Genomic DNA, 27,986 nt, shown 5'->3' with positions numbered 1-27,986 from the left:
TCTTATTTTTTATCTATGTTACAATGTGACTATGTAGTTCACTTATTTTAACCAATGCCTAGTACTCCGTATATAGCTGTTTTTCAGTTGGTATATGTGTATATATTCATAAAAGTTATTAAAATATAGAAATGCCTTTACATGGATTAATAAATATTCTCTACTTAGGGTTTCCTGAAGGTTCCATCACTAGATCTTTGGATCTGTCTATAATCCAGCATCTCCAGGGTTAACATGGAGAGGATGGGGAAGGACTCTATTCCAGTGAATTGCCTCCAATTTGCTGCTGCCTCAAACAATGCTTCATGAACATCTTTGTATATGTCCCCATATGAACATGTGTGAGAATTTCTTGTGCTATATTATTTCCTTTGATACCGAATTTCTGGGTCATAGATTGAAGATGGTCATTGACCCATTATCATTCCCACAGGAACGAGCAAACCAAGAAAGCCCCAGGAAAGCAATTTCCTCTTAAGCAGTAGGGTGAGATTTTCATAAAACCTATTGGAGAGAACTTGATCTCATGGTCACAGGGAGCTACAAAGGAGAATGGGAGATGTAGTTTCTAATTTCTTGCTATGTGCTCAGATAAAATTACCATATTACTACCGTATAAGAAAAGGAGATAGGTTTTATGTAACAATTAATAATCTGCCATGCAAAAAAAGGGTTAACTTAGCAAACCCATGTTACCCAAATTCTGCACATTCAGAAGAAAAGCTTGTCTTTATGATTGATCCTTGATCAATTCTTGGGAGATGAGCTCTGAGTCCTTGGAATATTTTGCCTGGTAAGTGGTTTTTGTATGCCTGAGGCCCTAGTCCTTGAGGTAACAATTTGATCATCTAATTTATGTAAACAGTGCAATTTATGACAAACACTTGTTTGTGCTCTGTAAGGGGCTAGAGTCTAAGTAGCTGAGGTCAATCATGCAAGCAAGTACCACATGCCTATGTTAGTGCCCCTACTAAAAACCTTGGACTCCAAGGCTCAGGTGAGCTTCCCTGGTTGACACTATCTGGCACACGTTGCCACACATTGCTGCTGGGTGAATTGAATGTATCCATGTGATTCCACTGAGAGAGCATACCTGGACACTTGTGTCTGGTTTCTCTTGGAGTTTGCACCATTTGCCTTTTTCCCTTCATTGATTTCAATTGGCATCTTTTTGCTATAATGGACCATAAATGAAAGTTTAATAGCTTTTCTGAGTCTGGTGATCTTTCCAGCAAATTATCAAGCCTAAGTGTGGTCTTGGGGATTCTTGACACAAACCCAAAGTTTTTCCTTAAAATACTGCAAAAGAAGAAATTCAATACTTTAAAATACTTACAACTCAATACATGAATATATAAAATTTTTGGAATCCCCCCCCCCCAATTTGAAGTTTCTGAGAATAAATTAAGTATATGAGAAGTGCATTGATTCTTTCAAATCACAAGGATACTCTGTAGCTCAGTGAATTTGACACTGAGTCACATTAGAGAATTATATAGCATCAAATACATCCATCTAAATTAATCAGAGTCAAACTGATAAGGCCTTTCTTACCACTGAGGTTGGAGAAGGGCAGGCCTCTTCAAGTACCAGTTTGCCACACTTGATAAGGTTCAACTGCTTGAGGGAGCTATCTTGAGAAAATTGGAAAAAGAACACCCTTTTTACTAGTTATCATTTGAGTTGGCATGGAAACATTGTTACAATAAGTTGGCATGGTAACCATCTTCTCCATGATCCTGAAGAACCTGAAGAGTAGGGCTTGAAATTTTGGCACACATTTTAGAAGGTTGCTATCCCTGATACAACAATACTTTTGTGATTTGGATTCCTCTTTGTTCTGATATTTATAGTTACGTATTTTTCTTGAAAAGAAATATTTCCTGCTTATTTTTCTGAATAAATTAGTCTAACTTGAGCATCTAGCACAATCATTTTGCATGGTAATTGTCTTCAGAGCTATTCAATTTACTTATATAGTGGTCATAAAATTTTTTTCCCTTAGGCTAATACTGAATCCTATTGGCTATATAGTCTACTTTTTATTTTCTCTGTTTATTTTCACCCATTAAAATGTACTCATTTTAATAATATCAAATATAAAACATGCTCCAAAATTATTTTGTTTTGAGTCTACAGGTACCACTGAAACCCTAGTACTTAGGTAAAAGAAATAAAAGTGAATGCTTGGGTAAATAAGAGATTAGTGCTGTCAAACACTCAGTACACACTCAATTTATGATGTCTTTTATAATTTTGAGAAGAATGGTTATGGGAAAAAAAAACAATATGAACTGCCTATGAACTCTCAGGATTTGATAATTTAATAGTTTATTTTTGTTTTGCCTGAGTTTTAGGTTTAACCATGTGAAATTGCCATTTTTATGTGAAAAATGATTGAATATTGGTAATTATATACAGTTCAATCCAATATAATGACCTAATTTTTTCAGGATATAGTGATCTAGTGTGATTCCAAAGCAACTAGTTCCTCAGGGACTATAAGTTTCTTAATGGCAGGGTTCATATTTGGTTCATCTTTGACATCTTTTTGAGACAGCGTTGCATATAATATAATGCATATTTATGGGGAATATTTGTAATTTTTTTCTGGCTGGCTAACATCAATTTCCTTCCCTAATGGCACCCTGCCTTTGTTTTGTGAATTTTCTCTTCCATCATCTGTAGTCTTGGTGGGAGGTAATACTGGTAAGTCTCCCCCTATGAAAGCAGAAGTATTGAGGACTTCCCTCTCCCTGCTAAGTAATGGGCTTATGAACCTAAGCTAAGTCAATTGGCTACCTGGAGAACTTTAAAGCATAAGCAAGTAATGCCAGAATGGGAAGAGTAGTTGGAGTAATAGTGAAGTAGTTACCAGAACATTTTATGTTCACAACTGCTCTTTTGGTTTCTGCTGCCTATTCTTTTGCCTCTTAGCTCCTGCACACTTTTCATTGTGATCCTCCTAATATATTTCCCATCGTTTACTTTTATATTAAATTAGAATTTATTTCTATTGCTTATACCAAGAACTCTACTCAATAGGACATTGTTGTTTTATTTATTGACTCATATTCATGAGTTGTGAATAAGTAGGTATGAGTAAATAATTAAATAAACCAGGTCCTATGAAAAGTGAAGAAAATACTGATTACCTAATAAGCCTTCAAAAATACCTAACTTAACCTGTAAAGCAATTCTTATGGAAGAATGTTAGAGGAATAATCTACTATTCAGATATGTTGAAGAATGATTTTTTCTTCAGAATTTTTACAGCTGTCTCCTTTCTAATTTATTTCAGTCTGCTTCAAATGGATAATAGAAAGACTACATATAATTCAGAACAGCTGAATGATTAACTGTGTTCCATTTAATCATTTAGTAGACATTTATTGAGTCCTTAATATGTCCCAGGCATTATATTTTGGTCAATAGATACAAGATTAAATAATCGGTGCTGATGATAAGGTACCATTCCTAAGGAGGAATTAGTTTAGTACTGCAGCAAGAAGTATATATGATGAAATATCATAAGGTCTGTGTTGGAGTTTTGTGCAAATGCAATGGAAACCCAATGGAGACATACCTAAATGTTTAGGAAGGGTCACGCTGAGGTCTTCTTTTCTCAAGCCTGTGAGTATCTTTATGATAGTTGCTTTATTTATTTTTTATTTTTTTATTTTTTTTGATAGTTGCTTTAAATTCTCCATCAGGCATGCATGTTATGTATATTTATTTCATTTAGATCTCTCACTTTGGCCTTATCTAGTTCTTTTATTTAGGGTAAGTTCCCCCATCTTGGCATTTTGTCTAAGTCTCTGACTACTTTCTGTTAGAAAAGCCGGTTATGTCTCCTGCTCCTGAAATAATGGGCCTTATGAAGAAGAGATGATGTAGTACCCAAGGCCTGGTGCCTCAGGGAGTTTCTCTGGTGTGCTATGCAACCTCTTTGCTATTGTGTTTGGTTTCTCTATCCTTCAGGCCAGTGGTCTGCAGAGGCTCTCCTTGTCTACTATGGGCAGTGTTTAGTCCCTAGCCTGAATGTGGCTAGTTTTAGCTAGCTGTGCTCTGGTCTGCTTGTGAAATAAGACCTGACACCAAGTCCACCAGAACTGAGGCCCTGCACAACTCTCTGATCATGAGACATGGTGAGGGCAGGTGCTTGTGCTAGTCTTCTGCAGGAGGGGCCCACTGTACTGGGACTGAGGTAAGCTTGACTGAGAAGGGCAGTCTCATCAGAGCACAGGGGAGTGGGGCTTGGTGTAAGCAAGTTAAAGAGTCAGTGTCAGTGCTCCCCTGCTTCCTGCTGGTGGCTCTATGTTTATGTTTAGGGGTGGGTGAGGGAAATGGCATGAGTCAGCTACTTTGGCCCTGGAGAGGTATCTCCATGAATGCTACCTCTCAGAGACACCCCTCCCCCAGAAGAGTGAATAATCTCCCCACTGTGTACCCCAGCCATTCTTCAGATAGCTACTTCCATATTGTCTGCCCCTGGGTTGTTTACCTGTCTTCTCTTCAGGAGCAGGGCAGTGCTTTTCAGTCTCTATCCTAGCCAAGGCTGAATATTAGAATAATTGGGATCCCAGAAGAAGAGGAAACAGGGAAGCAGAAAGTATATTGGAGCAAACTATAGCTCAGAACATCCCTAATCTGGGGCAGGAAACAGGCATTCATGTCCAGGAGGTACAGAGACACCCCCCACTCAAAATAGATCAACACCTCCACATAAAATAGTGAAGCTTGCAAATCTCAGAGACAAAGAGAAAATCCTGAAAGCAGCTTTGGACACGAGGTCCATGACCTATAAGGGTAGAAACATTGGACTGGCAGCAGACCTATCCACAGAGAGACCTGGCAGGCCAGAAAGGACTGGCATGATATATTCAGGGTGCTAAGTGAGAAAATATGCAGCGGAGAATACATTTTACAGCAGGACTGTCATTCAAAATAGAAGGAAAGAAAAAAAGCTTCCAGGACAAATAGAAACTAAAAGAATTTGTGATCATGAAAACAGCTCTGCAAGAAGTATTAAAGGGGATCCTTTAAGCGAAGAGAGAGCCCTTGTATTACCTGTAAAGTCAGAAACTGACAATGGCACTACATTCATATCTTTCAGTAGTTAACTCTGAATGTAAATGGGCTAAATGCCCCAATCAAAAGACACAGGGTATCAGATTAGATAAAAATGCAAGACTCATCAATTTGCTGTCTGCAAAAGACTCATTTTACATCCAAAGACACTCCCAGATTTAATGTGAGGGGGGTGGAAAACCATCTATTATGCTAATAGACATCAAAAGAAAGCTGAGGTAGCAATCCTTATAGCAGACAAATTAGATTTTTAACCAAAGTAAACACATTAATAATAATATAATAGGGGACTTTAACACCCCACTCCCTGCAATGGACAGGTAATCTAAGCAGAGTATCAACAAGGAAACAGGAGCTTTGAATGACACACTGGATAAGATGGACTTCATAGATATATTCAGAGCATTCTACCCTAAAGGAATAGAATACACATTCTTCTTTGAGTGCGCATAGAATATTGTCCAGAATAGATCACATACTGGGTCACAAATCAGGTCTCAACCAGTACCAAAAGATTGGGTTCATTCCCTTCATATTTTCAGACCACATGCTTTGAAACTTAAACACAAGAGGACATTTGAAAAGAATGCAAATACGTGGAGGTTAAAGAGCATTCTACTAAAGAATTAATGAGTCAATCAGAAAAGGTTTTTTAAAGATTTTATTTATTCATGAGAGACAGAGAGAAGAAGAGACATAGGCAGAATGAGAAGCAGGCTCCATGCAGGGAGCCTGATGTGGGACTCGATTCCAGGATGACACCCTGGGCTGAAGGCAGATGCTTAGCCACTGAGCCACCCAGGTATTCCAAGTCAAACAGGAGATTAAAGAAGAATTTAAAAAATTCGTGGAAACAAGTGAAAATGAAAGCACAACTGTTTAAAACCTTTGGGATCCAGCAAAGGCTGTCCTGAGAGGGAAATATATAGTAATACCAGCCATCTCAAGAAATAAGAAAGGTCTCAAATACACAACCTAACATTACACCTAAAAGAGCTGGAGAAAGAACAGCAAATAAAGACTAAACCCAGCAGTGGAAGAGAATTAACAAAGACTAGAGCAGAGATCAATGAAATAGAAGCCAGAAGAATAATACAACAGATCAACGAAACCAGGAGCTCATTCTGATTATAACATCAATAAACCCCTAGCCAGAATTATCAAAAAGAAAAGAGAAAGGACCCAAATAAATAAAATCATGAATGAAAAGAGAAGAGATCACAACCAACACCAAAGAAATACAACCAAATATAAGAACATATTATGAACAACTATATGTCAATAAATTAGGCAACCTGGGGGAAATGACTGCATTCCTAGAGATGTATAAACTATCAAAACAGAAACAGGAATAAATAGAAAACTTGAACAGACCCAAAACCAAAGCAGTAATCAAAAATCTCCCAATAAAGAAGGATCCAGGGCTGGATGGCTTCCTAGGGGTGTTCTACCAAATGTTGGAGAGGAATTAATACCTATTCTTCTGAGGCTGTTTCAGAATAGAAATAGAAATGAAAGGAAAACTTCTAAACTCTTTCTATGAGACCACCTTGATCCCAAAATCAGAGACCCCACCAAAAAGGATAATCTCAGACCAATATCCCTAATGAAAATGGATGCAAAAATTCTCACCAAGATACTAGTCAATAGGATCCAACAGTACATTAAAAGGATTATTCACACACACACACACACACACACACACACACACACAGGATTATTCATCATTATTATTCAACCCCAATGGGCTTTATTCCTGTTATGCAAGGGTGGTTCAACATCCACAAATCAAAAAGGACAAGAACTATATGATTCTCTCAATATATGCAGAAAAAGCACTTTTTAAAGTACAGCATATATTCTTGATTAAAACTCTTCACAAGGCAGCCCAGGTGGCTCAGTGGTGTAGTGCGGCCTTCAGCCCAGGGCCTGATCCTGGGGACCCAGGATCGAGTCCCGGGTTATGGTTCCCTGAATAGAGCCTGCTTCTCCCTCTGCCTGTGTCTCTGCATCTCTGTCTCTGTCTCATGAATAAATAAATAAAATATGTAGAAAAGACTCTTCACAGTATAAGGATAGAGGAAACAATATCATAAAAGCCATCTATGAGAAGCCCACATAGAATATCATTCTTTGAGGAAAATCAGGGCTTTTCCCCTAAGGTCAGGAACATGACGGGAATGTCCACTCTCATCACTGTTGTTAAACACAGTACTAGAAGTCCTAGCCTCAGCAACCAGACAACAAAAGAAACAAAAGGCAACTGATTTGGCAAAGAAGTCAAACTCTCACTTTTTGCAGATGACGTGATACTCTATGTGGAAAATCCACAAAGACTCCACCTCAAATTGCTAGAATTGATACAGGAATTCAGCAACGTGGCAGGATATAAAATCAGTGCACAAAAATCAGTTGCATATCTATATGCTAACGATGACACAGAAGAAAGAAATTAAGGAGTTGATCCCATTTACAATTGCACCCAAAACCATAAGATGCCTAGGAATAAACCAAAGAGGGAAAGGATCTATACTCAGAAAACTAGAACACTCATGAAAGAAATTGGATACACACACAAAAAAAATGTGAAAACGTTCATGCTCATGGATTGGAAGAACAAACATTGTTAAAATGTCTATGCTACCTAGAGCAACTGTTCACTCAATGCAATCCCTATCAAAATACCATTAATTTTTTTCACAGAGCAGAACAAATAATCCTAAAATTTGTATGGAGCCAGAAAAGACCCTGAATAGCTAAAGGAATATTGAAAAAGAAAACCAAAACTGATAGTATCATTATTCCAGACTTAAGCTCTATTGCAAAGCTGTAGTCATCAAGATAGTATGGTACTGGCACAAAAACATAGATCAATGGAATGAATAGAGAACCCAGAAATGGGACCTCAACTCTGTGGTCAACAAATCAGGAAAGAATATCCAATGGAAAAATATAGTCTTGGGGATCCCTGGGTGGCTCAGTGGTTTAGCACCTGCCTTCAGCCCAGGGCGTGATCCTGGAGTCCTGGGATCGAGTTCCACATCAGGCTCCGTGCATGGAGCCTGCTTCTCCTCTGCCTATGTCTCTGCCTCTCTCTCTGTCTCTCATGAATAAATACAATCGTTAAAAAAAGTCTTTTCAAAAAATGGTGTTGGACAGATTGGACAGTCACATGCAGAAGAATGAAATTGGGCCATTTTCTTATACCTTACACAAAAATAGATTCAAAATGAATGAAAGACCTTAATTTGAGATAGAAATCCACCAAAATCCTAGAGGAGAACACAGGCAGCAACTCTTTGACCTTGGCCACAGCAACTTCTTGCTAGACACATCTCCAAAAGCAAGGGAAACCAAGGCAAAAATGAACTAATGGGATTTCATAAAAATAAAAAGCTTTTGCCTAGCAAAGGAAACAGTTGACAAAGCCAAAAGATAACTGACAGAAGGGAAGAACATATTTGCAAATGTCTTATCAGATAAAGGACTAGTATCCAAAATCTATAAAAACATATCAAACTCAACACCCAAAGAAGAAATAACCCATTCAAGAAATGGGCAGAAGACAAGAATAGACATTTCTCCATAGAAGACATACAAATGGCCAACAGACACATGAAAAAGTGCTCAACATCACTCAGCATCTGGGAAGTACAAATCAAAAGCACAATGAGATACCACCTCACACCAGTTAGAAGGGCTAAAATTAACAAGTCAGGAAATGACAAATATTGGTAAGGATGCAGAGAAAGGGGAACCCTCTTATACTGTTGGCAGAAATGTGTACTGGTGCAACCACTTTGGAAAACAATATGGAGGTTCCTCAAAAAGTTAAACATAGAGCTATCCTATGACCCAGCAATTGCACTACTAGGTATTTACCCTCAAAATACAAATGTAGTGATATGAAGGGTCATCTGCACCCCAATGTTCATAGCAATGCCCACAAGAGCCAAACTATAGAAAGAGTCCAGATATCCATTGACAGATGAGTGGATAAAAAATATGTGGTATATATATATGCAATAGAATACTACTCAGCCATCAAAAAATAAAATCATGCCATTTATAGCAACATGGGTGGAATCAGAGGGTTTTATGCTAAGTGAAATAGGTCACTCAGAGAAAGATGATTATCATATGATCTCATATATGTGGAACTTAAGAAACAAAACTGGATCATAGGGGAAGGGAGGGAAAAATAAAACAAGACAAAATCAGAGAGAGAGACAAACTTTTGATCATATTTTCCAAGCTGAAGGTTGCTGGAGGATAGGGGGTTTGGGGGATGGGGTAACTAGGTGTTAGACATAAGGAGGGTACATGATACAATGAGCACTGGTTATTATATAAGACTGATGAATCACTGAACTCTATCCCTGAAATTAAGAATACAATACATGTTAATTGAATTAAGTTTTAAAAAATTTATTAAAAAAGAAGCAAGACAAATAAGTCCTTATTTTACAAGGGGAAGCCCATAAAGCTCCCTGGAGATTTCTTAACAGAAACTTGGCAAGCCAGAAGGGAATGGCATGTGCTAAATGGGAAAATTCTGCAGCCAAGAATACTCTATCCAGCAAGGCTATCATTCAGAATAACAGTTTTCCTAGACAAAAACTAAAGGGGTTCATGAGTACTAAACTAGCCATGTAAGAAATATTAAGGGGGACTCTCTGAGTGTGAAGAAGAGATTGAAAGTGACAGATAAGAAAGGATCAGAAAAAATCTCCAAAAACAATGACAAAACAAGTAATGAAATAGCAACAAATACATAGCTGTCAATGATTCCTTTGAATGTAAATGGACTAAATGCTCCAAGCAAAAGACATGAATTGTCAAAATGGATAAAAAAAAAAATAAGACCCATCTCTATGCCACCTACAAGAGACTCATTTTAGACCTGAAGACACCTGCAGTTTGAAAGTGAGTGGGTGGAGAAATATTTATCATGCAAATAGATGCCAAAAGAAAGCTGGAGTAGCAATACTTATATCAGACAAACTAGACTTTTTTTCGTTCTTGTATTTTTTATCCAGCTTTGATCTCAGGGTAATACTGGCTTCATTGAATGATTTTGAATGTGTTCCCTCTATTCCATTACTTGTAAGATTTTAATAAAGATTGTCATTAATTATTTTTTAAATGTTTGGTAGAATTCACCAGTGAAATTTGTAATTAGTCTTGAGCTTTTCTGTGGTGGGAGATTTTTGATTCCTAATTCAACTTTAATTCTTGTTATTGGTTTAAAAATATTTTCTATTTCTTGGATTCAAGATTCATAATTCAATTTTGGTAACTTCGATTTTTTTTTTTAAGGAATTATCTGTTTTTTTCTAAGTTATCTGATTTGCTAGTATATAATTGTTTATAGTAATCTGTTATACTATGCATATCTGTAGTTATCTGTTGGATTGTTTTCTCTTTCATTTCTCATCTTGGTTTTTGAGTCTTCTCTCTTTTTTACTTAGTTAATATAGTTAAAGCACTGCCAATTTTGTTCGTTTTTTTTTTTTTTTTGAAAAATTGGTCATTACTTTCAGTGTTACTGTTTATTCTGGTGTCTATTTTATTTATTTCTGCTTTTTCTTTGTTATTTCCTTCCTCTACAAATTTCAGCCAGTTTTCTTCTTTTTCTAGTCCTGTGGTGAAATGCTAAGAGTTATATTTGAACTTTTTTCTCAATACAAGCAAGTATAGCATAAATATCTTAACATCTGTTTGTGCTGCATCCTCCCTAAAAGAGTACATTATCATGATGAGCACTGAGTAATGTATAGAATTAGTGAACCATTATACTGTACACCTGATACTAATATAATACAGTATATTAATTATAGTTCAATTAAATAAAGAAAATTGAAAATGATAATAAGAAACAAGTATCTGGAAAGGAGGAAAATATGTCAAAGCAAAAATGTGGCACTTAGGTTATTTTGAAAGAGGGAAAGATTTTTACAAGTGGAAGGAACAGGAGGTAAATGGATAAATTTGATTAGTTACAAAGGGATATATCATACATAATGGATGTGTCATTGATAAAAAATTTAGTGATTTAATACAAGAATTTTAAAGTAGAGTGGATTGATGAATTAACAGTGTCTAGGTTACACTAACATTTTGAATTAACTTTGATTTTTAAGGATTCTTTGTCTTTTATTGACCCACATAGTAAATTCTGAATTCAAATTGAGAAATTTACCTGGCTATGTTATATAAGAGCAATGAGAATATATCATAAATAAACCCAGCATTTCGGCAGATTTTCTGCAGAAACTCAGAACTTTCCTTAATATAATGGAATTATCTGTAATAAAATTGAATTTAAACACTAACCATATTATACTTTTTCTTTCCCTGTATGGAAAGGCATATTTTTCATATTTTCAGCCACTGGTATAGATAAATTATCAATTTCATATGGCTATCCCTCCATCCAAATGATATTAAAAATATGAATGGCCTTGGCAAAAGAGGAGTTTCTTTCTGTGTATGAAAGCAGTAAGAAAAAAACTTTGGTTAAGGATGTAGTTATAATGTGATCTTTTGTATATAAACCACCAAAGGGAGTATCTCTGTTTCCACATTTGCCTCCAGGGTGGATCTTCATGTGTGTAATGTTACCCAAGGTAGATGTTTTTGAGAATGCCCTAGAGAAAGGCAGCCAGGGTTTCAGTTGTTCAGAGAACTAATGTTTAGGTAAAGATGGTCTGGGTCTATGTTTAGATAGATGCTGCTACTCTAACCCAATAGCAAAGACAGTGGGGATATTACAGGTGTAATATACTCTGGACTTGACCATATGTTTGGGAATAGGAGAGATATTAGAACTTTACTGTTTTGAAATAGACATACCTCTCTATTTATTTTTCTCCTGGAGCCCTGGAACACATTTTTGTTGAATATCTTATAGGGCTAGATAGAGAAAAACAACTCTTAAATAGATTGCCCAAATACTTCTTATGAAAGATTTCAATTTGTCCTGAAATTTAGATAACCATCTTCATATAGCATTTTGCTAGTGTTTTCTCTTTGAACTTGAAGTCATAAAGAAAGAATCTAATAGAAAAAGTTTAGTTTTTTAAAATTTCTGGTCAAATAGTCTTCAAATTTTTACTTATAAGTCAGTTTTTTTAAAGATTTTATTTATTTATTCATGACAGACACACAGAGAGGGAGAGAGAGGCAGAGACACAGGCAGAGGGAGAAGCAGGCTCCATGCAGGGAGCTGGACATGGGACTTGATCCCAGGTCTCCAGGATCTGGCCCTGGGGTGAAGGCGGTGCTAAACTGCTGAGCCACCCGGGCTGTCCTAAGTCAGTTCTTTAAATAGGTAATTTTGATACTCTAGCTTTTTCATGTTGTAATAAAGAATATAATAGCAGGAAATTAGGTAGGTTTTGACAAGTAGGATTTCTGTACCTTGAGTTAGCATATAGTCTCTTGTTTTCTTCTCTCCCACTCATTTTTTCTAGAAATCATGTTGTATATTCATATCTTATTTTTTTAATCTTAGATTTCATTCATATCTTTAATTTTCCTTTGACTCTTTTTAGCAAATACCTATATTAACATTCTGGTTCCATTTGCTAAGCATGTTATTTGTGCTTTGCATTGTATTATATTGGGCTGAAGATGTGGCCTATGTTTGAAAACTTAGAGGAGGTTGGATATATGCTTTCCTTTCTCAGCCACCAGAATCAGAAAATCAGTGGAATTTTTTTTAGGTTTGAATGTCTGAGAACAGCACTTAAACCCAAGCCTCTAATTTCTAATTCCAGTTCCTCTACATAGTCTTAGAAAAGTCAGTCTCTCTAAACCTCGGTTTTTCACACCAATGGGATGATTACTATATTTAACATTTACTTTAGAATGGCTGTGAAGATCAAATGAGATAATATTGGTGTGAATACTTCGTAAACTGTAACATGTTATATATACATTAAATGCTAATGCTGAATTATTTAATCAGGGCACATTGACAATTTTGAACCCGTGAAGGCAAAGATACTTCTAATGAGTTCTGGGTGTGATAAGGAAAAAACTTTTATTGTTTATTGTATATCAGGTACTGTTTCATGGACTGGGGACAGAACAAGAAATAAAATATATTCTCCAAAATTTAGGCAAGATAATGTGGCCCTAACTGCCTTTAAAGGATTAGAAATGATTCTCTTGTCCCCCTAAGGGTCCTTCAGAGAAAGAGCGGATCAGTCCATTTAGGCCTAGGCATCCAAAGATAAAGGTCATGGACTGTGCTCATGATTTCAGAATGATTATTTTCCCAGAGAACAACCTTTTTTTTTTTTTTTTTTTTTTTCTTTTTTTTCCCTACATTTTTCCTGTGGCCCTTTTTGTACCTTCTCTGGTTCTTTGGGTTGCAGTAAATACTGTTCTCTTGACTTCAGTACTAGCTTTGTCTCCATACCGTATCTGCTTTTGACTCTTTCTGATTTCAGTTACATGCTTTAATCAACCAATTGTCTGATTTCAGTTAACAACTAGGTCAGTCATTTGTTCTAAAGCCATAGCTGAATTTTACAACCAGCATCTATTCCAGTAAACCCAAGGACCTTTCAATTTTAAAGTAATAGAATGATTGTAAATTTGCTATCACTTCTTTCATAGGGCTGTTTATTTTAGCAGTTCAATTTTTGGCATAAAACACCAGATCACCTAAAAAACAATTGTAATTGTGAGGATTACATACACTCAAGTATTTAGGAGGAGGTAGTGATGACTTCTTGAAAATTTAATAATGATTTCATTTTCCCTATGTTTTTGTGAAAAAGTTGTGTGATTATAATTTTAAAAGGCACAAATATTAATAGAGACTAAGATTGTGGGAAAGAGTGATGTTACATCTTTTATTCACATTATTCTGGAAACTCAGGTGCTTATTTATGTTTCTCTGTGATAAACACCTATGAAAGCAATCATACAGTAATTAGCTTAAGAAAAACTTCCCTTATCTGATTCTTTGGTGACATTCTTAACCATACACTAATAATAGCTTCTCTGTTTTAACAAAGTTATTCTCGACCTTTAAGCCTCTCTGTGAAGAATGTTGTTGGGAATTGGAAGAAAGCTACTTTGTCTTCTAAGATCAGAATTGTGTGTTGCAAACACTGAAAATGATACAAAAGAAGAGAGTTCACATAGTTAAAGTGATGTATATAACTGATACCCAGAGGTAATTCAAACTATCACTCCCTTGGATCTTTTCATTTATTCCAATAGTAGCCATTGATAGTATCATAAAATCAAGTATTCTCCAGTATTGCATTTGCACAAAAGATCAGGAGTCATGTCAGCGTTTGAGCCTGCCCCCGTTGGGCTGGCATATAAGTACACAGAGACTGATGTGAACTTGGTTGTAATGTTAGAAGTCTTGGGTCCTTTTTTGCTGTGGGTGTCTTGTACTGGTTAATAATTCTCTTTGACTTGTTGAATCTTTATTTTATAGGCTCTTGTTTGGGCTTTCTTCCCTTGTGAGCATCCTATCTTGCAAGTTCTCTTATTCCTCTATTTCACTCATAGGTAGGATTGCTGATGACTATTCTGCTCCTTATTTCAGGACTCTCATGCTGTAATGCTTCCCGAATTGAACTGAGGAAAAGAAAATGATTTGTCAGGGTTAGTATTTATTTCCTGTCTGTGTAGTTTCAAATCTAAGTTAGGTACTCTTAGGTACATCTTTATACTTGAAATATTCTGGTGCTGAAGAGCTTTGCAAAGCCTCTTACATCAATTGGTCCATAAGTAGTAATTCTAAAACTGTAAGTCTCATGAGATGTCTCTTTTAACTTAAAATTGTATATTGGTTGAATTCTTAGTTGTCTCAGGTATCTGTTCTAACATTTTCAACTCATTCTGAAATTTGCTTTTATTGTAGAGTGTAATTTAGGCACTTCACTAAAAGGGCAAATGCTCTTAGGAAAGAAAAAATATACAACGACTTCTCCTTGATGAGAGCTCAAATTCAAAGGCCAAAGTTTGTTGTTGTTGTTGTTGTATTTTTTGTTTGTTTTTCGACTTTTCGTGAATAGACAGATATGGCTGGAAACTAACCACAATTCCAGACAGATTTGACAATTTACCAGGAGACTGCAGATTGACTTTGATGCTTTTGAAAATATAGCTGAGAACAGACATCTCAACTAGGGTCATCATCAGTCAGCTGTTCAGCTTGACAGTCTTTGTCAATGTTTAGTCAAGGCTGCACTGGAGTATTTTCTTTTTCTTTGAAGAATCTTTATGATATTTTCCACTTGAGTATCTGCTTTTAAAACTTAAAAATAGATATGACATTCTAAATGTGGGGCTCCAAACATGTTTTAGACTTGACTTTTATTCAATAAGTATAATTCAATATGAAATAAGCAAGTATAACATTGAGGATTTTTTTAAAGATTTTTAAATGATTCATATTCTGGTAGTAGATTCTTAGCAATGACTGATGGTAATACAACTTCACTTATTCTCTCCTTGCCATGGAGCTCTCTCAAAATACTTAGGACCATCATTATCATTATCATCATGCTCAAGAAACTTCAGAAGCTAGTTATGTGCAATTGTGTATGGAACTTGTAAAAGCAAGTGATCTACTTTTTTTGAGCATTGACTAAGAAAAATTATATTGGAGAAGTTTATTTCAAAACATTTGAATTGCAATAGGATAATAGTGATGGGTATCAAGTCTTTTATTCCATTCCATTGTGAAGCCACAGCATGGCTAGGTAGAAGACAGCAAGTTTTCAGTACACAATACATTTTAATTGTCCAAGAAAGATATACACTCAAGTTTAGAGATGAATTTCATAACCCCAGTTACTGGTTGAAAAGACATAATAGGAAAATATATAACTCGGGGTACCTAGGTGGCTCAGTTGGTTAACTGTCTGCCTTTGGCTTGGGTCATGAACTCAGGGTCCTGGGATGGAGCCCTGAGTTGGGCTCCCTGCTTAGCAAGGAGTCTGCTTCTCCCTCTCCCTCTGCCCCCATCCCTCGCAATCGTGTGCACACATGCTCTAACTTGTACTCTATCTCTCACTCACACACTGTCTCATATAAATTTTAAAAAATCTTAAAAAAGAAGAAAAATATATAACTTGAATTTGCTAAGAAGCAGCTGACATAAAATTCCAACTTTGATGAAATCCTTGTATTTAAATTGCCAGTCAAGTCAAAAGCAAAATTAGTTCTTATTTAATCAAAGAGCAGCACATTTATATAAATCACAATAAATATAATTAATAATTAAAAACTTAAAAATAAAATGTATAAGACTATGCTTTTAGTATTTTAGAAAACAACATGGTATACTCAGAACATACAATAGTAATAATGTTTTGAAAAGATAGATTTCATCAAATAAAATTAAATACAACAAAAGTTGTGATATTTAGGCAAACTCTTCCCAAATAACCAACCGACCATCTGGAATGATGTATATCATCTCTCTCTCACACACACAAACATACATCTACCTTTCTATCCATATGTCTGTATGTCTTTCCACATATCTACCTATATATGTGTCATTGGACATGAGCTCCCATGGGAAAGAGATGACCTTGGGAGAGGCAGCTTTCTCTGTAGCTGAGATTAAACCTGCTGTTGGGGTCAGTTTAACTGATATCCTTGGACATGGATAGGAGGAGCAAATTAAAGGAGAAAAGTTGCCACAGTAACAGATGCCAGAAATTACCAACAGAAAACTTTTAAAATGTTAAAACCAGAAAAAAATTCTCTGAAGTTAAAGAATGAGTCCATTTAATAGGTTCGAATAGTATTTTACACCTTAATAGTTTCTAAAGGCACTATTATAGTGAAATTGATGTTCCTAATGATAATCCTGAATCAACAAGCCAAAAAAAAATCTATTCAGCAGCTTCTGTTATTTTATCATCTATCTATCTATATTTGGGAACAAAATGGTGGAGAATTAAAAAAAAATTGGTCTGTAAGAGTGTAAGTTCAGTTATCTAGAAAATTTTTATTCTTAGTTATTTTATTATTATTATTATTAGTCTTCCTATCATCTTATGATACTGTTTTGTGATCTGGCTGTGGGCAAAGTGAGGGGCGGCAAGAATGAGTTGCTATGGTTCATAGAGTCAGTGGACCACTCTGCGTGGCATGCTTTTCATAGAGGGAATGAGGCTGAGGGGGAGAGAGTCCAGAATTAAGCTTCTTGTGAAAGGAGCCAAATTGAGATTGGGAACCAGTTTGGAAAAAAAAAAAAGAGAGAGAGAGAGTGAGTGTTGAACTGATGAACAGGGCTATTAGAGCACACATGTGAAAGGCAAACCTGAAGGAATATGTAAGGCTGGGGATAGGTGCCCATGGGTGCTTTTAGTGCACTTTACATGGCATCCAGGGATGAAGAATACATTTTTTTAAAAAAGGTTTATCTAAAACCATATTTATGAACTCTGTTGTGTGGTGAAGCATGGGTAGTGCATTAGTTTCCTAAGGCTGCTGTTCTAAAGACCAACAATTGGGTGGCTTACAATAACAGAAATTTATTGTCTCACACAGTTCCAGAGGCTAGACTTACAAAATCAAGTATTGGCAGGGCTGTGTCCTCTCTGATGACTCTATGGGAGAATCCTTCCTTGCTTCTTCTAGCTTTTGGCAATTCTTAACATTCCTTGGCTTGCATATACATCATTCCAGTCATATGGCTTCTTGGGTTTTCTCTCTCTGAATGTCCCAAATCCCCCTTTTTATAAGAGTACCAGTTATACAAAATTAGAACCCACCCTGATGACCTCTCTTAACTTGACTATCTCTATAAAGACTCTGTTTACAAATAAGGCCATATTTTGAGGTATTAGGAGTTAGGATTTGTTGAAATAAATTTCTAGGCCCAGGATGAGGCCCTGGGTACCACATCAGCAAACTGAAACTTAGATAACTCATGTACCTAAGACCAGAAACACAGTATATCCAACAAGCCAATCCCTGGTTGGTTGCCAAGAATCAGTGATGATTTCCTGTTCTAAATAAGGTCAGATGTACAATTCCAGCCAATCAACTAAAGCCAAAGATTCTTTCCTTGTTCTCTGATTATTGTCTTCTATAAAAACTGCAGCCCTGTCCCTTGCTTTGCAGTTTTCTGGACTCTTGAGAATGGAGACTTCTTGCTTCATGAAGTGTGAAATAAAATTTGCTTAGATCAACTAAATTGTTCTTTTTTGATTATTTTAACAGACTTAAACATATCATTTTGGGGGGACATTTTTCAACCCATTACAGGTGGATTCTCATCAGTTCTACTCCATATGCTTTAAAATTTCATAGAGTTCTTCCAGATTTTGTCATTATATTATCTATCAATTTTAAGATCCAATATTATACATTTTGTCTTTTATGGAATTTTTGTGACTACTTTTTGAAAGCTTGAAAGAACTATCCTGGAGTTGGTATCAACATACCATTTTGAACCATATTGTTGCTCTGTTCTCTTGAGTGTATCTTTCATGGTGATTTGGTAGTTTCTCTTAATACTTTCAGGGGACTAGAGGAAGAATGGAAATCAGATAAGTTAAAAGGTGAGCACTGAGTTGATGAGATGGGTTTATATTGTGTGCTGTGTAAGCTCAAATCTCTATAATAAATTCCTTATTTCATATATTTTCTAATAGTTCTGCTTTTCTGATCAAGCCCTGACTGATGCAGTTGATAGAAGAAAGAACTGTTCAAGCTCTGAAAAACTTGTAGGATTTTTTTTTTTGATCCAACCCATCAAAAAAGTGAATCATGCACAATTTTGAAGGACAATTTGATATATCACAAAAAATAGATAAAGCATCAGAATTGATGTGATCCAAAGCTGTGTTTCAGCCAGGTTTTGCTGCATAGTTGTTCTTCTCTTGTATTTGACCTAGTAAAGTCAGGGATTTGCTTCAACTAAGCCATTTGTCATTGTCTGTAAATCTGTACTGTTACAGATACTGTGTAACAAAATAATGATTAATAAAAATATTCAAATGGACATCAACTGTCTTTCATGTGAACTACAGTTTAATAATGTATGAATGCATATGTACATGTTTTTGTTCAAAGACATTGTGTCTAGTAAGCACTAAAATGTTATTTTAAACAACAGCAGTCTCCAAACAACAACAAAACTTGGAAAAATATGACTGGTAACAAGCTTTCTTTCTGAACGATAAAATGTGACTAATAGTTCTATAGAGAAAAAATGCACAACAATGGATATTTACCTAAGTAACATTTTATGCCAAAATGGTACAATGATTTATAATATTATAGGCCATTTCAGAAGTTGCTACAGGACACCTCGTGCAGATAGTGTACTGTGTGGTGCAAATTATAGTGATTTGTGGAAGTGTAGATTGGAAGACTGGAGCAATAAAGAAAGAAGAATAATGTTCTTTGGATCACTGGGGAAAAGCACAGCTCAGTACCTGTCCCCAGGCAACTTTGAATAGTACAGCACATTGAAGTTCAAGTCTCTGAAATGTCAAACCTAAATGACAATGAGATTACATTAGAAAAAAAAAAATCAAGATGACTAGTGGCTCATTTAGTGTTATGAATGGCATATCTCCATAAAAGTCACTTAAGGTGTGGTAAACTGAGAAGCACTGCAAGTTGCTGGGTAAAGAGGGAAATAATATTCACTTCTTAAATAAGTGAGGGAAGGGACACCAACTGGGAGGGAGAATTTAGCTAGGCAAAGAATTTGTGATTTGGGCTTCAATTGTGACTCCTTTTCTGATTCATTGTCTTACCTTTAGAAAGTTGAGCCTAGATTGGATGTAGTGAGTCCAATTCTGTCTCCTGTACAAGTAAAAAGGAGAATCGTGTTCAGGAAACAAAAGGTGCACAATAAGTTCACCCCAAGAGGGAGAATATGCTTCATGCTGTTTACAGGCTCTATGAATGTTGCTATGTCCATGTTTTACTTCTCTGGCCTCATAATCCCACAAGCCAGAAGGTAAAACTGTGCAAGGAATGAGCATGATTGGACAAGGAATCATGTGCCATGCATACCTGTTTGACTCTTTTAGTGTTTCTCTAGGCTGCTGTGAATATAGTCAAGTTAATCTTTGAGAATATTAAAGTCATACTAAAGAAATTGCAAGAAAGGAAGAAAGAGAAAGGGACTTTTTTTTCTTTTAGATAAGGGAGACATGGTTTATGTCTTTCCGCATTTAAGGTGGGTACTGTACTTTTAAATGAATTTTGAGCACCTGCAGAGCAAAATGTTGTGAATTCAAACTAATGTACCTGGAAAAAGTCAAGAGAACAAATAGATTGTGCATCTTAGAAACTATGCCAGTGAGTATTCACAGCATGCAAGAACAATTGTGTAATGCACATTTTTGTTAAGAACACTTACTTGCTTAAATAGGAGCTTCTTTCTAACAAGTGGCATTAACATTTAAAATAGGCCTGAGGGGCACCTGGGTGGCATAGACCACTGAGCCTGCGACTCAGTTTCAGCTCAGGTCATGATCTCAGCATCATGAGATCAAGCCTTTCCTTGGGCTCTGTTGTGAATGTGGAGTCAGCTTGAGATTATTGCTTTTTTAGAAGTATATGCATATATATATTTTATTGAAGTTCTATTTGCTAACATATAGTATAACATCTTTCCTTCTCCGTTTGCCCCTCCTGCCTGTGCTCTCCCTCCTAAAATAAATAAATCTTTTAAAAAATAAAATAGGTCTGGGCAAATGATTGTTGATCATGTTTTCCTTTGCTTGAGTGGATGCTGAAACAACAGGCTGCAGAGTCAGCCAGAGAATGTATCCTGAGATGCATTTTCATGGCTGGAAGACCTGGGAAATTATTTATCATTACCAAGACTGTTTCCAAATCTGTAAAATGGGAGTAGTATCAGTTTCTGCTTCATAGACTTTCACAGAGATCAAATTAAATAGAAAATAAAGCATGGAAATCACTTGGCTTGGAAATTGAAATGTAGTCCATAGATGTCAGTCAATTAATTCTTACTCTTGTGAGAATAGAAATTTGAACAGAAATGCTATGAATTGGCTTTTATTCACCATATTATTGAGGTAAACTTTGATAAATAAACAACAAATTTTGTAATAAGTGAAGCACAAATGGGTTTGTGACTTCAGAGTGAATTTTGGACAGACATTAAATACTAGGGCATTTCATAATCTAGTAAAGTGAATATTTTATCATGCTATTCTGGTTAAAATTCTTGGTAACGTAAACATTTTGTACCCTTTATTTAGGAAAAGTCTATCTTCAATAAGGAGACTCCATCTGTTTGTGAGTGCCTATAAAGGGAAAAGGTTTCAAAGTCAGTAAAAAGATATTTTTAAAGTTTTGTGATATAAATAATTTTATTTAAAAGCCACCATGGGAATTGCTAATAGCATTAAGTCTGACAAGAATTTCTGATCTCAGTAGTTTTCCAGACTACATAGTTGTTACAATGTTTAATTATTTCCTTGAACAGTTGATTTCATTTAAGATGTTTTTCATTTACAATCATCAACAGTCAGTAACATCTTGATCATTTTAAACAGTCATCCTTCAATATTAAGATGCTCTGCCTTTCCTGCTGAATATTTATATTTCTTATAAAAAAGGCTGGTGTGAAGTCTTACTTTCGTCCTGTTGGTTAAGACTGTTAAGAGTCACTTCAGACAGATAGTTCAAGTGTATGTTTTAAGAGAGCATTTGTTATCATACCTGTTGAGAAATATCCTCAATTTTAAAAAATCAAATTGCATCTGGATTCATCTTAATAGTGATTTCTATATTTAAATGACATTCATATGTATAAATGAGATCCCAAAATTCTTTAGGTATTTTCTGAAGGACATGGACAGAGAAAACAGGATTCCTAGATAAAGTACAGGTTAATCATTTTGAGGAAGGTGAGGGGAGCAGATATCCCATGTGTTATCTTTTCCTAATCTATTCATTCTTTCACAAACTTCTAAGAATTCCTTTTCAGGTCCAGCTTCTCAGGTTCTTTTGCTATAGGTTAAAAGTAAGACCTGCTCTGCCCTTTATGATCTTCTTAAACTAATTACCTCCATGTACCTCACTTTTCTTATCTATAAAATGGGCCTAATAAATTGTATCTACTACCTGGGATTGTGAGAGATAGATATGTGTGGTATCCAAATTGATGCATCGCAAAAAAATGCCCATTAAATGTTGGCTATGTTATTATTATTTTTATTATCAGCATTGTCATATCTTTTGGTGTCTATTTTGGTTAGTGTAGTTGCATCTACCCCAATGTTAAACATGAATCCTAGAAATTCAGTAATTTATTCTTTTCTACAGGCTCTGTTGCTCATCATTTTCCCTTTTCTTTCCCTATTGTCTTGCCCTCATTAGTCTCCTGAACAAATCCAACAGCCCCCTACTTAGTCCCCTTCCCTCATCTTGTCTTCTTCAATTTATGTTCCACTAGCTTCAGAGTTCCAGCTCTGAAACAAACCTGATTAAGATTCTAAGCCATTGTGCAACTATGTAGTTTTGGACAAATCACTTATCCTCACTATTCCCCAGTTTCCTCATTTGAAAATAACTACTTGCCTTTCTCATGTGGAAATGTTATGATGTGCAAATGGATGCAGAACCCTTTGGCTTTATAAAGGATCATGTGACATGAGTCATTAAGGCATAAACTAGAAAAAGCCTGTATTAGAAGAGATGTAACTATTAGATGTGATTTGGTTTATCCTTACATTTTCAACATGATTTACATCATTCATTGGCAAAACAATATGTGTAGTTTGGAATAAGATTGGGCTACATTTAAAAAAAAGAATGTGTCAGTGTGCATGATTATTATTGTGTGCCAATATTTACCAGAATTGGGGACACAAAGATAAGGAGCTGAAAGTATATGTTCTGTTTTTAATATTAGTATAAAGATGACATGCTCAAATTGGCATTCAAATTAGGTAGTGGATTCTACCTAAATTAACAGCAAATTTATTAGTTGAGGGAGCAAATACTACGATTGTTGCTGTCATGGTTGCTACTGATAATACCTAATCACGTCTACCACTTACATGTTTAAGGCATGGTTATTAAGCATTGTAAAACATTATCTCCAGGATGCATGTGATTTCATTCATATATGGAATTTGAGAGACAGAGAAAATGAGCAAAGAGAAAAAAAGAAAAAAGAGGAGAAACAAGAAACAGACACTTAACTATAGAGAATAAACTGATGGTTACCAGAGATGAGGTGGGTGGGGTGATGTGTTAAATAGGTGATGGGATTAAGGAGAGCACTTGTGATAAGCACTGGTTGTTGAATCACTATATTGTACACCTAAAACTAATATTACACTATATGTTAATAACTGGAATTTATTTATTTATTTTAAGAAATCTTATTTATTTGTTTTTTTTTTTTTTAAGATTTTAAAAATTTATTCATGACAGACACACAGAGAGAGGCAGAGACACAGGCAGAGGGAGAAGCAGATTCCTTGAGGGGAGCCTAATGTGGGACTCCGTCCTGGGACTTGGGAACTATGCCCTGAGCTGAGGGCAGATGCTCAACTGCTGAGCCATCCAGGTGTCCCTTATTTATTTAGCTTTCTAGACTTTGACATTTAAAGAGTTACATGCCTGATCTAAACAGGTACAGAAGTATTGGGATTGTGACTAATTACCATCACCCAATAAAGCTATTTGGATATAGCATATGTTATACTTGTGAATCTCTAGATCAATAGGGGAATTGTTTTGGTAAATCCTCTGAGATCTTCTATTAAATTATGCAACATTATCCTAATTTGACATCTTTTTTTCTAAATAAACAAGATCACAAATACATTATACTGGAATGAAACACTGAAAATAGATCTTAGTTCACAAGTGCAGTGATTACTGCAGTTCAGGAAAAACTATCGTTAACTCTAAATCAACAAATTATACAAATGTGTATAGCTATATCTGTTGAGAAACTTGGTCCCTTCTTCAGGTAAATAAATAACTCAAATAGAAAATCTTTGTGTGTGTGTGTGTGTGTGATTTAGATTCAGTATGCAAAGAATATGTGTATCTGTGGCATGTGCTATGAATATTTGCACATGAATATACTATTGCTTAGGCCACATTGGTAAAAAACTGATATGAATAAAAAACAGGAAGATTTTTTGATTATAGATAGTCTATTATTTATATATTATAGATAGATACTCAAATATGTGTACACTAGTATATCATTGTCAATTGGATCTGGAAAATTTATTTCTTTAAATATATTGATAAACTGTAGCTTGAGTTGTTTATAAATCTCACAATGAAACTAGTAGGACATAAAAATTAAACTTTGGAGCAATTTAGAATCAATGAAACAAAAAATTTGTTAAAGTTAGAAGGTAATGACAGTATTTATGTACTGGCTCTTCATTTTCTGTTAGCAACTTGGCATATTTGGAACTAAGCAGTACAAATGAACATCCAAATGTCCATATATGCTTATATAACTATTGTACCTTTTAATTAATTTCTTATAAACTTTTATTTATATAAAATTATATATAGATTATGTACATTTTGGTTAATTTGGATATTATTTTTTGAGAGAGAACACATGCAAGTGAGGGATAAGTAGGGTGTGGGGAAGGAGGGGCAGATGGAGAGAGAATCTTAAGCACATTCCGCATTCAGTGTGGAGCACAACACAGAGTTGGATCTCTTGACCCTGAGTTCATGACCTGAGCCAAAATCAAGAGTCAGACAATTAAATGACTGAGCCACCCAGGTGCCCCAATTTGGATATTATTTTTAGTTATTCATGTGAATGTCTATAATACATATATAATTTACTTTGATTTGGAGTTACTATAGTCATGTGTACTTGAAATTTATGGACTGTCTTTTCAAAGAACATATTGGCCAATAATATAATGTGTAACTTTTTATAAATCAGATTTGATCTAATCAGTTTAAATTTATATAAATGTTCTGATATTATATATATTTTTAAATAATTAAACTTTTTCCCTGGAGTGTAGTTGACACACAATGTTACATTAGTTTTAGGTATACAACATAGTGATTCAACATCTCTATATGTTCACCATAAGTGTAGATACTGTCTGTCACCATACAATGCTATTACAATTGATGATTATATTTTTAAACATAAATATGTGAACTAAAACAATTGTTTTAATTTTAATTGAAGCATTTTTTGGAATTAATTTATTTGGAAGTGTTAGGCATGTATAGAAAATTATGGTAAATTTTGTTATTATTTATTACTATTTTTTGTATTACTGGATCAATGCCTAAGGAATATCATGGACAATAAATCTGTAATATACTAGTGCTGACTATATAGATGGAGTGAGTGAACCCATATGAAAAGTACTATTATGAAAAAGTGAAGTATTTAAAAAAAATTTAGTGAATGTGAATTTCTCAAGTTTACCTCAACAATATTACTATTATTATTATTACTAATAAAATTATAATTGAGTACTATATTTAGAAACTGTGCTAGGATCTTTAGATTAATTTTTTAAGGTTTTATTTATTTATTTGAGGGAGAGAGAAGCACAGAGGGAGAGGGAGAGGGAGAGGGAGAGGGGGAAGCCGACTTGATAATGAGCAGAGAGCCTGAGAGGGCAGTGGTGATGGAGGCTCTGTCCCAGGGCCCTGAGATCATGACCTGAGCCAAAGGTAGATGCTGAACCAACTAAGCCACCCAGGCATCCCTCTTTATTTTTTTATTTAATTTTATTTTTTTTTTGGCATGCCTCTTTAGATTAATTTTTAATTTAATCTTTATAATGTTTGTATGATACATTGTTATTACATATATAGACTGTATGTGTGTATTATAATGTTTTTATTGATGTATCTAACTATCATTATATTATTTTATTGAACGTATAGATTAAGATATTGAAACTAAGGCAAATTAAGTGACTTGCCCAAGATAATTTTACAAATAGGTGTTTGAGAAGTGATTCTATTTATGAAGAATTTCCAGGCATTGACAAACAACTTAATACATCTTTCCATCAAATACAAATCATGTGATTATGTGATTATGTTATTGTTCTTAGAATGAATCTTAAGAGGACCCAGAATACATTGGGAGGACTAATCAAAAGCATTTGGAGGAGCTGCATTTGTGATTTGATGGATTCTTTTGGAACATATACTAGCAGATACTAGCAAATACACAAAATTATGAAGATCATATAAACTTAGATAAAATTAAGTGAGATTCTTTTGTTTGTTTTCCTGTTTCCTCCTTAATGTTCTTATTTTATTGCATTGTCAACTATTCATATTTTCTTTTGTTTAAAGCAAAGTTGAGTTTGATGTGAAATTACTGTGATATGTAGGTGTCACTGCTATATGCTTTTTTATATAGGAAATACAGAAAAGAAAAAAGAAAAGGTGAAAATTTAGAAAAGGGAAAAAAACTAGAAAATAAAAATGAGAATTGATAAAATTAGAATCAGAGAGGAAATTGATCATTATGAACTTTCTTTCTTTGATTTGTTTGATCAAAACTACTTGTCAAAGGAAAAGAAATCATCTAATAGAGTCCCATCTGTTCAAAATCCATGAAAAATGCAAGAGCACTTTGTAATTAACTTCTGTGAAGAGGTATTGGTTCTTTGTTTTAAGTGAGACTGGGAAGAGAATAAATATGGAATAGTCTGTCAAATGAAGACTGTAGGTATTACCAAGGGGATACACTTGAGATGTCAAGGTACTATTCTGTGATAGGAGTTATGCAGGTGAAGATACTTGACTAGTATAAAAGAAATAAAAAATGAAAAGCAGTGATAAGACTCAACTGATTTGAGTCTATAGCGAATCGAGTTTATAAAACTGGAGACGGGAAAATGTATTGATTGAAAAGTTATGGTGAGGTAAGTTTATTATGGAGATACTGTATTTATTTTGTACAGATACAATTTAAAAGGAACTGTTGCAAGATAAATGTGTTACTTTTGTAGTAAAACTGAAGTTTTCAATTCTGGTTATTAATGTTTCCTAGATGAAGTTGGTCAATAAATGGTTCCCATTCAAGTAGTCAGTCACAGTCCTTTCATCTATTATTATAGTAGGACACCAGGAAAATACTTTTATTTATTTTTATTTTTATTTATTTATTTATATTTTTCAGGAAAATATTTTTAAAGGCCTGGGAGATAACATAGAATACAAAAAAATGCTTTAATTAGGTCTCTAAACCCTAGTCATTGAAATGAGCCCTAAGTATTGTGAAGCAGCAGAAAATAACCAAAACATATGCCATATTCCAGTAGAATATGGTTACATATAAGCAGGGTTGAGTTACTGGTATATAATTAGAGGAGATGTTTTACCCTATATATGTAGCCATAGAGAGCAGTATAAATATTCTATTGGTGCTGCCACAAATAGGGTCTCTAATACCTATTGTAAACATTTAGTAGGCAGAGAAAGGGCTTTGGACTATGAATGACTAATGAAATGAATTCTTTATTTAATCTGGACTTGTGTGCTGTTGATTCTGCTATACCTGCGTTGTAGAATTTCCTTCTTCATTCTTACCACTCCTTATAGGTCACAAAACCCCCTTCATAAATTCCACTGGACTAGGACTAAGATCTAGCTCTTCCTGGTCTATATTTAACTCTTGGAAATGCTGTGCACTGTGTAAGAACTGTGAACATGAAGGTTCCGTAGTATTCAGCCTATCAGGGAGTACCTTGAGAGTTCTGCTTTATGATGTCTCAAGGCAAAGAAGGATTGTTTGCCTCTCAACTAGCATCTGATCAGCTGCTTTTGAGCCATCAAGATGTCTTTGTCTTCTCTTCCAGCAGCTATTTTGTCTCATATGATAGCTATAAACAATGTGCCTCCTCCTCCACTTCGCAGTTTACCAA

General features: G+C 35.0%; 1 protein-coding gene and 2 long non-coding RNA genes across 17 annotated transcripts in view; 2 read left to right on the top strand and 1 right to left on the bottom strand.

Moving 5' to 3' along the window:
* The window catches only part of CNBD1 (cyclic nucleotide binding domain containing 1), a 543,788-nt gene that overhangs the window by 10,331 nt on the left and 505,471 nt on the right, over positions 1-27,986 (top strand). For 2 of the 13 annotated variants that reach the window (XM_077876354.1, XM_077876342.1), the window contains exon 1: positions 27,822-27,986. The exons of 4 other annotated variants lie outside the window; for them this stretch is intronic. In XM_077876354.1, coding sequence (XP_077732480.1) covers positions 27,899-27,986 — 88 coding nt within the window. In that variant the 5' untranslated portion in view covers positions 27,822-27,898. Of the gene's footprint in view, positions 1-13,991; positions 14,285-14,668; positions 14,728-27,581 lie in introns of those variants that run through there. 7 more of the 13 variants (XM_077876353.1, XM_077876340.1, XM_077876344.1 and 4 more) reach the window with 6 other exon arrangements.
* Positions 1,183-27,770, bottom strand: LOC144300380 (uncharacterized). 3 transcript variants are annotated; one of them, XR_013366990.1, is made up of 5 exons: positions 27,620-27,767; positions 21,325-21,380; positions 19,857-19,905; positions 1,555-1,634; positions 1,183-1,299 (listed from the first exon to the last, which is right to left on the bottom strand). It is a non-coding gene; the product is annotated as an uncharacterized LOC144300380 (long non-coding RNA). The 3 variants fall into 3 exon arrangements; XR_013366988.1 differs by lacking the exon at positions 21,325-21,380 and having other exon boundaries at positions 27,620-27,770; XR_013366989.1 differs by lacking the exon at positions 21,325-21,380 and having other exon boundaries at positions 1,555-1,630; positions 27,620-27,770.
* On the top strand, positions 14,735-19,093 carry LOC144300382 (uncharacterized). The gene is made up of 2 exons (XR_013366993.1): positions 14,735-18,650; positions 18,744-19,093. It is a non-coding gene; the product is annotated as an uncharacterized LOC144300382 (long non-coding RNA).

The sequence above is a fragment of the Canis aureus genome, chromosome 28, assembly GCF_053574225.1.
Source record: "Canis aureus isolate CA01 chromosome 28, VMU_Caureus_v.1.0, whole genome shotgun sequence".
Lineage (NCBI taxonomy): Eukaryota > Metazoa > Chordata > Mammalia > Carnivora > Canidae > Canis > Canis aureus.
Note: the sequence above shows the minus strand (reverse complement) of the source record. Positions and strands in the feature narration are given on the sequence as shown.